This window comes from Lissotriton helveticus, chromosome 3_1, assembly GCF_964261635.1.
Source record: "Lissotriton helveticus chromosome 3_1, aLisHel1.1, whole genome shotgun sequence".
Lineage (NCBI taxonomy): Eukaryota > Metazoa > Chordata > Amphibia > Caudata > Salamandridae > Lissotriton > Lissotriton helveticus.
Window position 1 is genome coordinate 414,099,540 of NC_136061.1, and position 16,653 is coordinate 414,116,192.

At 53.3% G+C, this 16,653-nt stretch overlaps 1 protein-coding gene across 1 annotated transcript in view; it reads left to right on the top strand.

Moving 5' to 3' along the window:
• KIAA2012 (KIAA2012 ortholog) overlaps positions 1 to 16,653 on the top strand; it is a 758,941-nt gene that overhangs the window by 706,145 nt on the left and 36,143 nt on the right. Inside the window, exon 22 of the mRNA XM_078680227.1 lies at positions 16,100 to 16,302. Coding sequence (XP_078536353.1) covers positions 16,100 to 16,302 — 203 coding nt within the window. The remainder of the gene's footprint in view (positions 1 to 16,099; positions 16,303 to 16,653) is intronic.

Consider the following 16,653-nt stretch of genomic DNA (forward strand, 5'->3'; position numbering starts at 1 on the left):
CGGATCCATTACTACCCTGATACAGAACTTCAGACGTGAAAATAATCAGTATCGTAGGGGCACTAGATGGACCAGACCAAAGTAGCTGATATATTTGCTGGGGATTATTTCTTGGGATAGAAAAGTACCAAACTGACTATAAGAGTTTTTCAGATTACCTGTCGCCTTGTCTGCTGCCGTAGTTCTAGATGGAGCTGGCTGTTGTGTGACCAAAACAATAGTGCTCGAATTTCCAGCCTGTAGGCAGGGGCTTCTGAAAGAGGTTCGCACTGGGTATCATGCAGGACATGTGCAACGTCTGGCTCATGGGCCAATAGGGATCGCTGTACAGCAGACTGCAATAATAAAGCATCATCCCCCACATGCATCAACCTATTTAGGAACTGCAAACGGTGCGAATCGGTAAATTTCCTAAATACGTTTTTGGATGCATCAAACAGAGTGCCATATTTCGCTATTTTTTGCATTTCTTAAAAATGCAAATGCAATTAAGGAATCGCATTTGTGCGATTCCTTAATTGCAATGCATCATTTTTTTAAAAATTGCGAATTTTGAAATTGGAAGTGCAAATTAACACGAGGTTGACCCTCGTGTTAATTTGCGAAAATTTATAAAAAAGCAAAAAAATGCATTTTTTAAACTTGCATGTTACAGACACACATGTCCTTAGGACATGTGTGTGTGCAACATGCACTTGAAAATACATTTCAGGAGTGCAGGGGGGGGTCCTTTGGACTCCCCTCTGCACCCTTGCAATGCATCAACAAATTGCGAGTGCAAAAAAAAAATGCAAAACGGCATTGATTCCTATGGGCCTCTAGGCCCATAGGAATCAATGTAATGCCATTCCTTAATTGCGATTCGCAATTAAGGAATCGCAATTTCCAAAAATTAAGAAATCCTAAAAACTTTCAGGATTTCTTGATGCATAGGATTTTGCATTTCCTAAATAGCGATTCCTTAATTTTCGCTATTTAAGAAATGCAAAATCCTAGATTGATGCATGTGGGGGCATATGTGCTTTGATGATCCCAACCTAAAACACTCTGCGAATCTACTACGGGAATAGTGATGCGCATGCCATGAGTGTAGCGCGCCTGTGCAGGTATGTCGCAGGGCCTCGACAGCGCGCTAATGAGACACTAGAGCACGTCTCATCCGAAGGTCACGTGCGACCTCGGGCCCATTTATTTATACCTTTGGACAGAGCCTGGTCATGAGGGGTGGTGTAGGGATACAATGTATTGTATCTGCCGAATGGCTCTCTACATCCCTCCTTTCTTTTAGATAGGTGTTACTAATGGGAGAACAGGGGAAAATGAAAAGGGAGGAGAGGAACAGAAGAACAAAAGTCAATCACATGTTGGAACAGCTGGCTTAAAGTCACTGACATCGAGCCTGCGGGTTCAAAGTTTGTTCAGACTGGACTGGACACGGGGTTGGGCCGGAGCAAGTACCATGGGCTTTGGGAGTGCTCTCGTTTTAGGGTGAACAAAGCAAAAACAAGGAGATGATGGACGGAGCGCTGAAACTTTTCAGACACTCACCCCCAGTCACAGATCTGGGTTGAATCCATCATCGTTCTTTAGCTCACGTCGCCACCCCAGTTCAGACCTATATGCGAATCAATCTTGACCCTGTGCCTCATGGGAACAGTCCAGCCCGAACTGCCAAGCCATGTCTTCCCTGGACCGGAAACAAGAATCCTGAGATCGGTTTCAGGGTAACACCCCTCATCAGCCAGGCTAACTTGAATCCAGTGTCAAAGTGAGCAAGGGACCCATGTCTGGGCATACCCTACAAATTTAGGGCAAACAAAGCAAACATAAGGAGATGCTGGACGGAGCGCTGAACCTTTTCAAACACTCACCCCTACTCAGAGACCTGGGTTGAATTCATCATCGTTTTTTAGCTCACATCTCCACCCCAGTTCAGACACAGCTATATACAAATCAGTGTTGACCCTGTGCCTCATGGGAACAGTCCAGCCCGAACTGCCAAGCCATGTCTTCCCTGGACCGGAAACAAGCATCCTGGGACCGGTTTCGGGGTAACAATTCTCATCAGCCATGCTAGCTTGAATCCAGTGGCAAAGTGAGCAAGGGACCCACGTCTGGACATATCCTGCCAACTTAGGGCTAACAAAGCAAACACAAGGAGATGATGGACGGAGTGCTGAAACTTTTCAGACACTCACCCCCAGTCACAGATCTGGGTTGAATCCATCATCGTTCTATAGCTCATGTCGCCACCCCAGTTCAGACACAGCTATATGCAAATCTGTCTTCACCCTGTGCCTCATGGGAGAGTGCAGCCAAGCATCCTGGGGCCGGTTTCGGGGTAACACCCCTCATCAGCCAGGCCAGCTTGCATCCAGTGGCAAAGTAAGCAAGGGACCCACGTCCAGTCCAAACTGCCAAGCTGTCTCATCTTGGGTCGCCAGCGGCATTCTCAGGATACCTCACGGAAGTCTCTGGCAGCATCTGCTCGGCTTGGTTTCTTCCTGACGTTGGACCTGGGTTTACATCTGAGGGGATCACCACTTGCGTGCTGACCAGTTCTTCAACTTCTTCCATAGATGAGTTCTCCCCCCATATCAGGGTACCAGGTGCTTCTTTGAACCAGGATATGTTTCTCACCACTGTGTGTCTGCCTCGTTGTGCCATGATCACGGTTATGTCTATTCGAGTGACAGTCCACACCTCGGGCTCATAGGACGTGCGAAACTTCCAGCCCGGGTGACAATCTTTGAGGACCCTACCTGCAGAATCCGAGCTCTGGCTCTTCAATTTGCGTTTGCCTTCTCGTTGGTCGTCTTCCCTTTCTGCTGGGCCCCTTCGACATCCAGACACGGCGAAATCCACTCTGGCTCCTCAGGGATCAGGTCCCGTGGCGCGCACCTGGTTGCCGAGTGGGGCGTTTGCCAGTATGCGATTAGGAATTGATGCAGGCATGCCTCGGGGTCTTGGTGTTGGTCCACCCCGATTCTGAAGGCTCGGTTGAGTGTCATAATGAGCCATTCAACCTCACTGTTGGCTTGCGGCCATTAAGGGGTGATTCAGCAGTGTCAGATAGCTCTTCGCTCTAGGAAGTCGTGGAAGTCCTGGCCCTGGAACAGCAGCCCGTTGTCAGATTTTATTTCTTCAGGCAGCCTGAACCTGGCAAATATCTTCTCCAAGGCAGGTTGGACGTGGGTGAACACCGTGGACGGCACCATCTCTACCACTGGGAACTTTGAAAATGAGTCCAGGACTACCATGGTGTGCCACCCATCTGGGAAAATCCCAAAGTCGAACTCTCCAACCCCAGCTCCAACACCAACGATGCCCCACCCTCGCAAGACCTGTGTGACTCGCTGGCCACCTTCTTCCACTGCAAGATCGCAGACATCCTTGACAGCTTCAACGCCACGACCGCCACGACAACCACTGAGACCTCCGCCCCCACGACCACCATCCGCACCACCCGCCTGCTCTCCTGGACCAACATCGATGACGACGACACCATCAAGATCATGAATACCATCCAACCGGATCTCCGTCAGACCCATGCCCACACCCCATCTTCAACAAAGCCAGCACAGCCATCGCACCCCATCTCTGGAGAGTCATCAACACCTCCTTTGAGACAGCAACCTTCCCGGAGAGATGGAAGCACGCCGAGATCAACGCCTTACTCAGGAAACCCAAGGCGGACCCCAAGGACATCAAGAACGTCCGACCCATCTCCCTGCTTCCGTTTCTGGGAAAGGTCATCGAGAAGACCGTCAACGAGCACCTGACCCGCTACCTCGAGGAGAACAACCACAGCACAGATACTGCCCTCATCGCCGCCACCAATGACATCAAGTCACTGCTGGACAACGGAGAAACAGCAGCCCTCATCCTCCTGCACCTGTAAAAGTAAAAGTAAAGTCCACATTTGTAAAGCGCACAATCACCCGTAAGGGTCTCTAGGCGCTGGGGGGCCGTCGGGAAGATTAAGCGAGCTATTCAGCCGCCTTCGACACGGTCTGCCACCACACACTACTAACACGCCTCCACAATACTGGGATCCAAGAGAAGGCCCTGGACTGGACCACCTCCTTCCTCTCCGGCAGAACACAGAGCATCCGCCTTCCCCCTTCCGTTCCGAAGCCACCGAGATCATCTGCGGCGTACCCTAGGGCTCATCCCTCAGCCCAACTCTGTTTAACCCCTTCAGTGCTAATGACAAGGGTAACTCGTCATGTAGGGCCCATTGATTTCAATGGAAAGTCAATGGACCTACATGCACACCCCTTAGCAGCCAAGTGGTTAACATCTACATGGCACCGCTCGCCCACGTCGCCCGTCGGCACAACCTCAACATCCTCTCCCTCACCAAGGACCCCACACTGCCAAAACCAACCTACACGAAGGAATGAAGGCCGTCGCTGAATGGATGAGGAACAGCCGACTGAAGTGGAACTCGGACAAGACGGAGGTCCTCATCTGCGGATCCACCCCTTCGGCCTGGGATGACTCTTGGGGGCCGACCTCTCTGGGAACCGCCCCAACACCCACCGACCATGCACGCAACCTAGGGGTCATCCTCGACTCCACCCTCTCCGTGACTAAACAGGTGAATGCAGTCTCCTCCTTCTGCTTCAACACCCTCCGCATGTTCCGCAGGAGCTACAAGTGGATCCCCACTGAAATGAGAAGAACGGTCACCCAGGCCCTCGTCAGCAGCCGATTGGACTACAGAAACGCCCTCTACACTGGAGCCTCGGCCAAACTCCTGAGATGGCTCCAACGCATCCAGAACGCCACTGCACGCCTGATCCTTGACATCCCCTGCTGCAGCCACATCACACCCCACTTGAGAGACCTGCACTGACTCCCTGTCAACAAGAGGATAACCTTCAAACTCCTCACCCACGCACACAAGGCACTCCACAGCACCGGACCAACATAACTCCACAGACGACTCAGCTTCTACACCCCCACCCGCCAGCTTCGCTCTGCTGACCTCGCCCTCGCCACAGTCTCCCGCTTCCGAAGAGCGACCTCCAGCGGCAGATCGTTCTCCCACCTCGCCACCAAAACCTGGAACACCCTCCCCATCCACCTACAGCAGACCCAAGACCTGCTGACCTTCGGAAAACTCCTCGAGACCTGGCTTTTTGAGCAGTAGCAGCATTCCCCACCCCAGCGCCTTGAGACCCTCACGGGTGAGTAGTGCGCTTTACAAATGATATTATTGATTGATTGATTGAAATTGGACACTGATCTTCGTCCAGGGCGTGAAGCAAGGTTCTTCCATGAGTACAGGCACCGGAGTGGGATCGGCTCCGGTGATGGTGCACCGGTGGCACCGCCTGACCTCCTCATCCACTGTTTCGTCCATGTTAGGGAACCTTACCTTTGCACGTAATCTGGCATTGGTCTTGGCAGTCCCTTGATGACCTTGATGGGCGAGCACAACCATTTCCTGGCATACACTTTTCGGAACGACAATACGCTCTCCCCGTAGTACCAGACCCGAGTGGAGTTCAGGCCAAACTCTGCAATGGCACAATGGCACAGGATGCAGGCAATTGTCTATTGTCCTCTTTCTTTTCTCCCCATTTGTTTTTCTTTTCTTTGTTTGACTGCCACAGCACCTCCGGTCGTGTGTCTGCGGCCTGCTGGGTGAGGTTCCTGGTCGCTGTCAGGCCTCTCATCAGCCCGGTGAGGGAGATACACGTGGCAGGCCTTAAGCCCCGCCCTTGCGCTGCGCATCCTGCGCGGGGCGGGTCTTGGGCTGATAAGCGCCCTCTGTGGAGCTCTTCCGCTCCGACGTTGCCTGCTGCACCGCACGTCTTCGGGTGTTCCAGCTAATCCTGCCACTCACAGTTCGCTGGAGCGACATGTCAGCAGAGCGGGGAGACATGAGGGTCCGCACTCACCTCGTCGTCGCCAATGTAGCGCACCTGTGCAAGTATGTCGTAGGGCCTGGGCAGCGCGCTATCGAGATACACACATGGACACTAGTGCACGTCTCGGCCGAAGGTCACATGCGATCTGTGGCCTATTTATTTATTACTGAATCGCAAGTGTAAAGGTGCACTTGACCCTGTCCCGACAGCTTAAATAAAGTGTTTCAACAAAATTATACAATTTGAACCAATGCTTTAAGCTTATGTTTGCTCTTTATAAATACACTCTTAAATGGAAAATATCATAATACCATCATAACATTTATTTTCTCCGTGGATACCTCTGTAATGGCTCTAATCTACTGGCCTTGGTTCTCACCTTATTCAAAGTAGTTTGCGGCGTGACGTTGGGCGTTCTCAGAAGTATAGACTGGCAAACATATTCCAGGGTGTCGTGGGGAGTTTAAATGGTATAGACATCAAAATAGGACTGTAATAACCAGGCTTTTTTCTGCCTGGGAGAAAAGCAGTGGCCTTCTCGACAGTGTAAATCTATCTGGAAAAAATATGACTGCACAGCACCAAGTGTACTTATAATTTTTATTTAAGAAGAAATACATAAACCTGATTGCACCTAGATATTAAAAACGAACGTTAGCGGATACTCACTCAACGAAACGTCAGTTCAACGGCAAAACTGTCACCAGTATATACACCTGCTTCTCAAAACTACAACTGAGAAACTTCCCAAAACACTACTATTCCTGCAATGCCACTAATGTCAATGAAAACTGCTGTGAAAAGAACCACAGATATCATACTCAAGCACCAAAGGCCTAATACAAAAAAACGAATACCGTGCTCATGAATGCGATGATTTCGGATTCATGAAACCAACTGGAAGCAGAGAGTGAGGAAAAGAGACAAATGAACAATTGAAACTAGTTCTCTCAAAGTTAATGAATTAGATCATTGACTGGTATATTTAAACAATTTGTTTTGAAACTCTCTAAGATGGTACTCATCATCCACCTTCACAGAACTAGTTGCTCAAGTGTATGTCTATCTCATGAATAAGCCCAGTTGTGTGTATGTCTTTTGTGTGAACTAGAGTGTGGTTGTTTTTGAGTAAAATGTTCAAGTTATAAAAAACAACTTGTTGGACAGGCCACATGAAGGGCCGCTCTCCCCCGGCCCAACCAGGCCCGAACCAACCACGCAAGTACCACACACCACCATTGCACGTCCACCGTCCCCGCAGGGACCCCTACACTCGAACCTGTTGACCGCGTAGGCCGACCCACTACCGGCCTGCGCGCCCATCCTGGGCGCCATCTTGGACACTCCACCACGAGGCCGCCGGGCCCCCGATCGACCTCAACCCTGGGCCTGGCCAGGCCTCAGACATTCCGGCACCAACATCCACCCAGGAGGTGAGCGGGCTACTTGGTCAGTCAATGGGAGCAAGAGGTGTCGATGGCTCTCCCCCGCCAAGTACCGCTCGCCCATCGCCTCCCCGGGCGCTGGCTCCACCCCCCTGCTGGGTGTCTGAACCCCCTCATCCCGGACCTCCCGACCTCCAAGTGCGAGGGTCCGGACATCAAAGCACACCAGCCCTATAACTGGGGCAGCTCCAGAGCAGGACGGCAGTTGTATCTTGGAGTCGAGAGACGCAAAGAAGAACTCATCCTTGACGGACTACTGGCGCTGCCGTAGCTCTGTCTTGTGCACCTTCGTCTTGCCTGCTGGCGCTGCCGCGGCTTTGGGAACCACCCTATCCTTCATCGTCGTCGGGACCTGCTGGCGTGGCCGCGGACCGTTGTAACCACCACCTTCATCGGGACCTGCTGGCTCTGCCGCGGACCGTCGTCTTCCTTCATCCATCTCGGGACCTGCTGGCTCCGCCGCGGCCCGTTCATCTACACCCCCGAGCTCGAGGATTGAGAGCTATTGCCATCTTTTTAGTAACAAGACTGTCCCGCTACCCTCTTCCCAAACAGAGACCAGAATAGAGGGGACCCCTGAGTCCAGACCTCCTTGTACCATTCTACCGTACTTAAAGAATTCCCTATAAAGTATCGTTGAACTTTATCCTTGTGTGGTGTCCGTCTGTGGGGGGGGAAGTTACTTGTCTGTACGATTCGCTGGAGACGGCTCTCCCCGGAGACCTCTCCCCTTATCCTCGGCCGACCCTCCCGGTCCGTCTAACATTGGTGGCCAGCGACGGGATCCGAATCACCGCATAAACCGTACAGAGAGTAGCTCACCCCACGGCGAATCACGATGTCAACTAAAGACAGCGGATCAACGGAGAAATTCCAGATGGAGAAATTGGACGAGTACAGCCATCGTGAACTTAAACAGTTCTGTATCGAATTAGGTATCGCTACCACCGGACTAAATACCAAAGATGACTTTAAGCAGGCCCTGGAATCTTGGGCAGAAAACGGGGCTGCCAGAACCCCCGATCAAGACATCGCAGCACAAACCCCCATGGCCCCTGAAGAACGAAGAACGGGTCTCTCGCCAGACGAGATCCAGGAACGAGAAAGAACCCGACTACACGAGCTGGAAATGGCCCGGCTCAAAATGGACGTTGAACTAAAGTTGGCCGAACAGAAAATCAACTTAGAGCACCTGCGTCTCCGGGAAGAAAGAGAGGAGAAACAGAGACAAAGGGAGCTCGAGGAAAAGAAACTGGCATATGAACATGAGCGGAAATTAGCTGAAATCGACCTACGCAAACAGAATAAAGAAGCAGGGGTGCCCGAGCAACCCCACACTCCAGGGGCAACAGAGAAGAAGGTACACATCCCCAAGGATGTCGTTCGAGAATACTTCCGAGAGGACGACATCCAGCAATGGTTTAAGGCCTATGAAATCGCTATGACTGCACACCGGATCGATAGAAGCGATTGGGGGGCCGGTCTGTGGGGGAGATTCCTCAATGAGGGCCGCGACGCCCTGCTGCAACTCCCGGACCAACAGATGACCTCCTATGACCATATGAAAGCTGCACTCCTCACCCGCTATGGCCTCACACCCGAGATGTACCGTCAGAGGTTCCGAGACTGCACCCGCATCCCAGGTACAACTTGGGTGGACTATGTCAATTACTTTAGCCGAGCCTTCGAGGGCTGGATCAAAGGAAGCAAGGTCACAACCTACGAACAACTGTTCAATCTTATGGTATGGGAGCATCTGTCGAACAATTGCTTCATTGAACTTCGCCAGCACCTCCTCGACAGCAAGTTAACGGATCCCCGGCAGCTCGCAGCCGAAGCAGACCGGTGGGAGATCACCAGAGTAAGTCGAAATGGGTCCTCCGAACAGAACCGGAACAACAATGGTCAGCACCGTCCCCGAGGAGGTGGAGGCCAAGGACGCGGAAGAAGCAACACTCCGGTCACCCCCACTACCAGCCCCACCCCCCCGGCCAACCGGGGCAGCACCCCAGCGCGACCGGGACATCGAGCCAATGTTACCTGCCATCGATGCCAACGAGTCGGACACTATGCAAACGACCCAAACTGCCCCCAGTACCAGAGCCCAAGACCCCGCCAAGTAGCCGCTGCTGCTCTGGGGGAGGAACAGATCTCAGAGGAACAAGAAGAATATGAACAGGAACACCAAGAATGGGAGCCAGCCGCCATGGCTCTCGCCTGCCTAGGGGGGAGAGACATGGTCCCGCGGGTCCCCCTACCCGCTAATACCCAGAAGTACAGCCAATGGGTGGGCATCAATGGACGCCGGGCTGAAGCCCTTCGTGACACTGGGGCCAGTGTAACAGCCGTCCGCTGTCACCTGGTGACCCCCGAACAATACTTACCAAACATTCTCTGCCCTGTACGTTCAGCCGATAACTCAGAAAGTCTGTGTCGGATGGCCTGCGTCCCCTTCGAATGGGGAGGGGTCTCCGGCATGTTGAAGGTGACGGTCCGAGATGATGCCCCCGTAGACTGCCTCCTGGGTAATGACCTGGAAAGCTCTCCTTGGGCAGCAGTCGAACGAAAAGAACACCTGGGGATGCTGGGCGTCCCGGACTGGGCGTGCGTCACCACCCGGTCCATGACCGCCCGTGCCAACACCCGCCCAGAGGAACTCGAATGGCCGGCGCCACCGCCTCCGGTCGCCCCCGCCGAAACCACCGACCGTGACGTCCCCCCCGAACCAGCTCAACCTCCAGACCTCGCTAACCTCGACCAGTGGCCTCAAGAGGGGGGGCCCACGCAAGAACAATTTCGCCAAGAACAAAAGACCTGTCCCTCCCTCGAGGGACTCCGCCAGCAAGCACTGGCCCAAAGCGCAGGGGATACCTCCGGAACTCACTGGGTCTACTGGGACAATGATCTGCTGTACAGTGAGCAAAGAATCGCGGAGCTGGGGGCCAGCCGAGTCCTAGTGGTACCCCTCCGTTTTAGAGACTTTCTGCTAAACCTGGCCCACGATGTCCCCCTGGCAGGACACTTGGGTCAAGACAAAACCTATAGCCGCCTGGTGACCCACTTCTTCTGGCCCAAAATGAGGGACAATGTACACCAGCATTGCCGATCTTGCCCCACGTGCCAAGCCAGTGGGAAGAGCGGCCGCAAACTGAAAGCCCCCCTGCAACCTTTTCCCGTGGTCACCACCCCGTTCGAGAGGGTCGGAATCGATATCGTAGGGCCCCTGGACCCGCGCACAAAACAAGGCCATCGATTCATCCTGGTGCTAGTGGACCACGCCACCCGCTACCCGGAGGCTGTTCCCCTGCGGACTGTGACAGCCCCGGTAGTCGGTCGGGCTCTGATGGGGATCTTCTCCCGGGTAGGCTTCCCCCGGGAGGTCGTCAGTGACAGAGGCACGAACTTTATTTCGAAATATATGAAATCTCTCTGGCAACAGTGCGGGGTTACCTACCGGTTCACGACCCCCTATCACCCTCAAGGAAACGGCCTCGTTGAGCGGTTCAACCGCACGCTCAAAGGGATGATCGGGGGGTTGGAAGAGCCCCTCCGTCGCCAGTGGGATGTGCTGCTGCCGTGCCTCCTCTTCGCATATCGAGAGGTTCCCCAGAAGTCCCTGGGCTTCAGCCCATTTGAACTGCTATATGGACACCCCGTGCGCGGGCCGCTCAGCCTAGTTAAGGAAGGCTGGGAGATGCCCCCGCTAAAGAACCCACCAGATGTTTTCCGCTACCTCCTAACACTCCGCAACCAGACCCGGCGATTCCGAGAACTAGCAAAAGCCAACCTAGAGGCCAGTCAAGAGGACATGAAAAGATGGTATGACCGGAATGCCTCCTCCATCGAATTTGAACCTGGGCAACAGGTATGGGTGATGTCCCCCACCGAACCTTGCGCCCTACAAGACAAGTGGACAGGGCCCTTCAAAGTGGTCGAGCGCAAGGGTCCGGCTACCTATCTCATCGACTTGGAATCTTCCCGGAACCCCCTCCGGGTCCTCCACGCTAACAGACTGAAACCGCACTTTGTACGGACAGAACTCAGCCTCCTGATGGCCACAGACAATGGGGCTGAAGAGGACTCCGAGCCCCTCCCGGACCTCCTACGAACGCGGGAGAAAGACGGTTCCGTAGAGGGGGTCCGACTCTCAGAGGCCCTCACCCGAGAGCAACACCAGGAGTGCCAAGTTCTCCTGTCACAATTCGCCAGCCTGTTCTCCCTCACCCCAGGTGTCACTTCCTGGTGTACGCACGATGTGGACACGGGGGACAGCCCCCCTATCCGCCACCGGGCCTACCGCGTGCCAGATCGGGTACGGGCCTGCATCCAGGAGGAAGTAGCCAAAATGCTCACGCTCGGGGTCATCGAGCCCTCAGACAGCCCCTGGGCCAGCCCGGTAGTACTGGTCCCCAAAGCAGCCGCCCCCGGCACCACACCAGAACTCCGGTTCTGCGTCGACTACCGGGGCTTGAATGCGGTCACCAGGACAGACGCACATCCCATCCCCCGGGCAGATGAACTAATCGACCGCATGGGAGCTGCCCGCTACCTCAGTATCTTCGACCTGACGGCGGGCTACTGGCAAATCGGCCTCACACCCCGGGCACAAGAACGTTCTGCCTTTTCCACTCCCGATGGCCATTACCATTTCACAGTCATGCCCTTCGGCATGAAGAATGCCCCAGCAACCTTCCAACGGCTCGTCAATCAGGTCCTGGCGGGGCTCGAAGGATTCAGCGCCGCCTACCTAGACGACATCGCTGTATACAGCAACCAGTGGTCCGAGCACCTCCACCACCTCCGAGCAGTGCTGCACGCCCTTCAGCAAGCTGGCCTCACGATCAAGGCCAGCAAATGTCAAATTGGGCAAGGGTCTGTAACCTACCTCGGGCACCAGGTGGGAAGCGGCCTGGTGGCCCCTCTGCAGCTAAAAATTGCCGCCATCCAGTCCTGGCAGCCCCCCATTACCCCGACCGAGGTACGAGCCTTCCTGGGCCTCACGGGCTATTACCGAAGGTTCGTGAAAGACTATGGTACTATCGTGAGGCCCCTCACAGAGCTCACGTCAAAAAGTCAGCCCCAGAAAGTCAACTGGACCCCAGAGTGTCAAGCTGCATTTGAACAATTGAAAGCCGCCATGTGCTCCGCCCCTGTGCTCCAGGCCCCCGACTACAGCCGGGAGTTCATCGTCCAGACGGATGCCTCCGACCATGGCATTGGGGCAGTCCTGTCTCAAGTGAACACCGAAGGCCGTGATCAGCCGGTGGCCTTCATCAGCCGGCGACTCCTACCACGGGAACAACGCTGGAGCACCATAGAGAGGGAGGCCTTCGCGGTGGTATGGGCCCTCAAGAAGCTCCGGCCCTACCTTTTTGGCACACCCTTCCGGGTACAGACCGACCACCGACCCCTGCAGTGGCTGATGCAGATGCGGGGGGAAAACCCGAAGTTACTACGCTGGTCCATCTCCCTACAAGGGATGGACTTCACAGTTGAACATCGGCCTGGGCCAGATCACGCCAACGCAGATGGCCTGTCCCGGTTCTTCCGCCTCGACGAGAAGAGTCCCCAAGAGAATGGGTAACTCTCCCCGCCTTCAGCTGGGGGGGACGCATGTTGGACAGGCCACATGAAGGGCCGCTCTCCCCCGGCCCAACCAGGCCCGAACCAACCACGCAAGTACCACACACCACCATTGCACGTCCACCGTCCCCGCAGGGACCCCTACACTCGAACCTGTTGACCGCGTAGGCCGACCCACTACCGGCCTGCGCGCCCATCCTGGGCGCCATCTTGGACACTCCACCACGAGGCCGCCGGGCCCCCGATCGACCTCAACCCTGGGCCTGGCCAGGCCTCAGACATTCCGGCACCAACATCCACCCAGGAGGTGAGCGGGCTACTTGGTCAGTCAATGGGAGCAAGAGGTGTCGATGGCTCTCCCCCGCCAAGTACCGCTCGCCCATCGCCTCCCCGGGCGCTGGCTCCACCCCCCTGCTGGGTGTCTGAACCCCCTCATCCCGGACCTCCCGACCTCCAAGTGCGAGGGTCCGGACATCAAAGCACACCAGCCCTATAACTGGGGCAGCTCCAGAGCAGGACGGCAGTTGTATCTTGGAGTCGAGAGACGCAAAGAAGAACTCATCCTTGACGGACTACTGGCGCTGCCGTAGCTCTGTCTTGTGCACCTTCGTCTTGCCTGCTGGCGCTGCCGCGGCTTTGGGAACCACCCTATCCTTCATCGTCGTCGGGACCTGCTGGCGTGGCCGCGGACCGTTGTAACCACCACCTTCATCGGGACCTGCTGGCTCTGCCGCGGACCGTCGTCTTCCTTCATCCATCTCGGGACCTGCTGGCTCCGCCGCGGCCCGTTCATCTACACCCCCGAGCTCGAGGATTGAGAGCTATTGCCATCTTTTTAGTAACAAGACTGTCCCGCTACCCTCTTCCCAAACAGAGACCAGAATAGAGGGGACCCCTGAGTCCAGACCTCCTTGTACCATTCTACCGTACTTAAAGAATTCCCTATAAAGTATCGTTGAACTTTATCCTTGTGTGGTGTCCGTCTGTGGGGGGGGAAGTTACTTGTCTGTACGATTCGCTGGAGACGGCTCTCCCCGGAGACCTCTCCCCTTATCCTCGGCCGACCCTCCCGGTCCGTCTAACACAACTCATGTCAATTTTGTCATTTAATCCAGACGGCATCAAGGTATTGAACTTCTTAATCCACCATATTTCTTTTTGTGACATAAGTTTGGAGTTTTCTTTGTCTGGACGAGTCTGTAATTATTCCAAAATCAAGAACCTCAGTTGAGGAATGCTGTGATTCTTTTCTAACCAGTGCGCTGCCAAATTGGAATTGACATTTTTGTTTCTTATTGTACTCTTGTGTACTGTAATACTGATTTTGATTTTTCGTTCTGTTTTCCTGATGTACATTAGGCCACATGGGCATTTAATACAGTAAATCACAAATGTAGAAAAACAGTCTGTTGAGTACCGTAATATGATTGATTTGTTTATTTATACCCTTGGACCAAGCCCGGTCACGGGGGTGGTGCGAGGATACAATGTATTGTATCAGCCAGATACCTCTCTACAATTAGCATGTAATGCATCTTGTTGCAGGGGTCCTTTCTAGCATAGATTGATACCCTCAAGGCTGAGCAGGCATCACTGAAGTGACTAAACACAATCAAAAAATTACACGGGCAGAAGAGGGCATGGTGGCTCTGAGGATGCAGCAAGTGAATGACTAGTTTTTATTGCACCTCTATCTTTGCACAACTGCACACACTGTACACAAATGCATTTACAGTGTCACTGCCTATAGCTCTCGGAGTGCAGAGACCTATTGGCTTTGCCAACGCTTATTGGTTGAACCATCAGTAGTTATGTCATTTTTTTCCTCTTCTGAATGCAGCATTTAAACAGTCACATTTAAATAACACCAGTTTGTTGTCTTTCTGTGCCACTTAGTGGTCACCAGATAAAGTGCAGCAGAAATGTGAAAGATACAACATCAATCTTGACAGACACGGAAGACTACTATAAACAAGCATTGGCAAGACAAATCCGTCTCGCTTGTATGTAAATATAAGCGAGACAGATTTGCATTGCCAATGTTTGATATCCTGTTAGTGATAGAGAGCTACCTATGACAATCATTGAACAGAGTGGTGCAAGAGTACCTTTCGTTTGAGTCTCACATGTGACCAGGGCTCGAGTCGGGGTACCACGCGGGTGGACGGCGTCCCCCCACTTATTTTACCAGGTGGACGTCGTCCCCCCTGGCAAACAGCTGGACTTCACTCTTTGTCCTCTCTGGGACGAGATCGGAGCTCACAGCTCCGAGGCAGCTCCAGGGATGAGGGGGAGGACGCCATGTGTCTCGAGCGCGATGCTGGCACAGGCCTCCTACTGCCTCTGAGACTCGATGGATGCTGGGCCGGTTTTGTTCGGCTGAGAATCGTTACTTCAGTGAAAAGGCAGCCGAAAAGAAACGGAACATTTAAAATTAGCAAAAACCGTGGACAGGCTGAATCAGAAACCTACATGGTCTTGCAGCAAATGCAGAAACTTAGTTTCAGCACGCTAGGGAGCTAACGGGTGGGGGAGGCGCGAGCAGGCATGACTGACAATTTTTCAAGAACCAAGGCAGGCTAGAAGTACAGAGATATTATACAGGATTGATGTGTAGAGAAATGTAACTTGGTTTCAGATTTAGAGATACATTTTGACAGACTACCAGAATTCTCAGTATCTGGTAGGTGCTTGCCTCCTTACGTTTCCTTTCATTGAACTTCGTCTTACAATAATCAAGATTTTAAAATGTGAGTCTTCTTGTGAACTGTTTTTCATAGTTTTCAGATTGATGTGCCTTTTAAGATTGTACCCGATAACAGTACACATATACGCCTAATAACCCTGCACTGTCCACTCGTGATACCTTTGGAAAGTGCTACTCAGATAGTCCATCATATTGACTCATTTGCTTTTGAAGGTGCAAAGCGAAAACACCACATTTCGTGACGTCACTTCATGTTGTGACGTCACTTCCGGTGACAGCGTCCCCCCCCCACTTCTTTTTTTACGACTTGTGCCCTGCATGTGACTAAGTGTATACTGAGCTCACCAGCCTTGCCTGGTAGGTGACCACTTAATCACCCTACTAGCCAGTCAATTTCCACCTGGAATTTAACAGGGTTTTTTTTTTAATTCAGAGTGTGAGCAGGCCTGGTTCATGGGTTGATTTGGCTTGTGTCTCTGCAGTTCCTCCAAGGATCACCCCGGCAATCGAAGTCATCTCGGGATAGGCTGCGAGCAGAGCTTGCTGAGAAACGGAGGCGAGAGGTGGAGAGGAAGAGGCGCGAGAAGGAGGAGTTGAAGAGAGAAGAGCAAGAAAAGCTGGAGCGTGAACAAGGGATGAAGGAGGAACTGGAACGTGAACAGCAGAAACGCGCGGAAGCGATTAGGTAAGTGTGGTAAGCTGAAAAGGATAGCTGAGGAGCTAAGGGACAGAAATGTCAGAGAACCTGCCTCTGACTAACAGTCCTTGTGAACCAGAGCATCTGACGAGACCATTCATCCCTCTCCTACCTTTCCCTCTGCCACCCCACCAACAGCTTCCCATTCATGACATGGCTTTGCTCAACATTCATCTGCCACCTTCTGGAGCACCACTCATCACCTCCCTTCGCTCCAGCTCCATCCATCACCGGCCCGTACCGCCCATCATTGGCCAGTGGTCCATCTCCACCATCCGCTTGCATTTTACCCTCCTCCCTACATCATCTACCTCTTCCCCGCCCCATCGGCTACTTGCT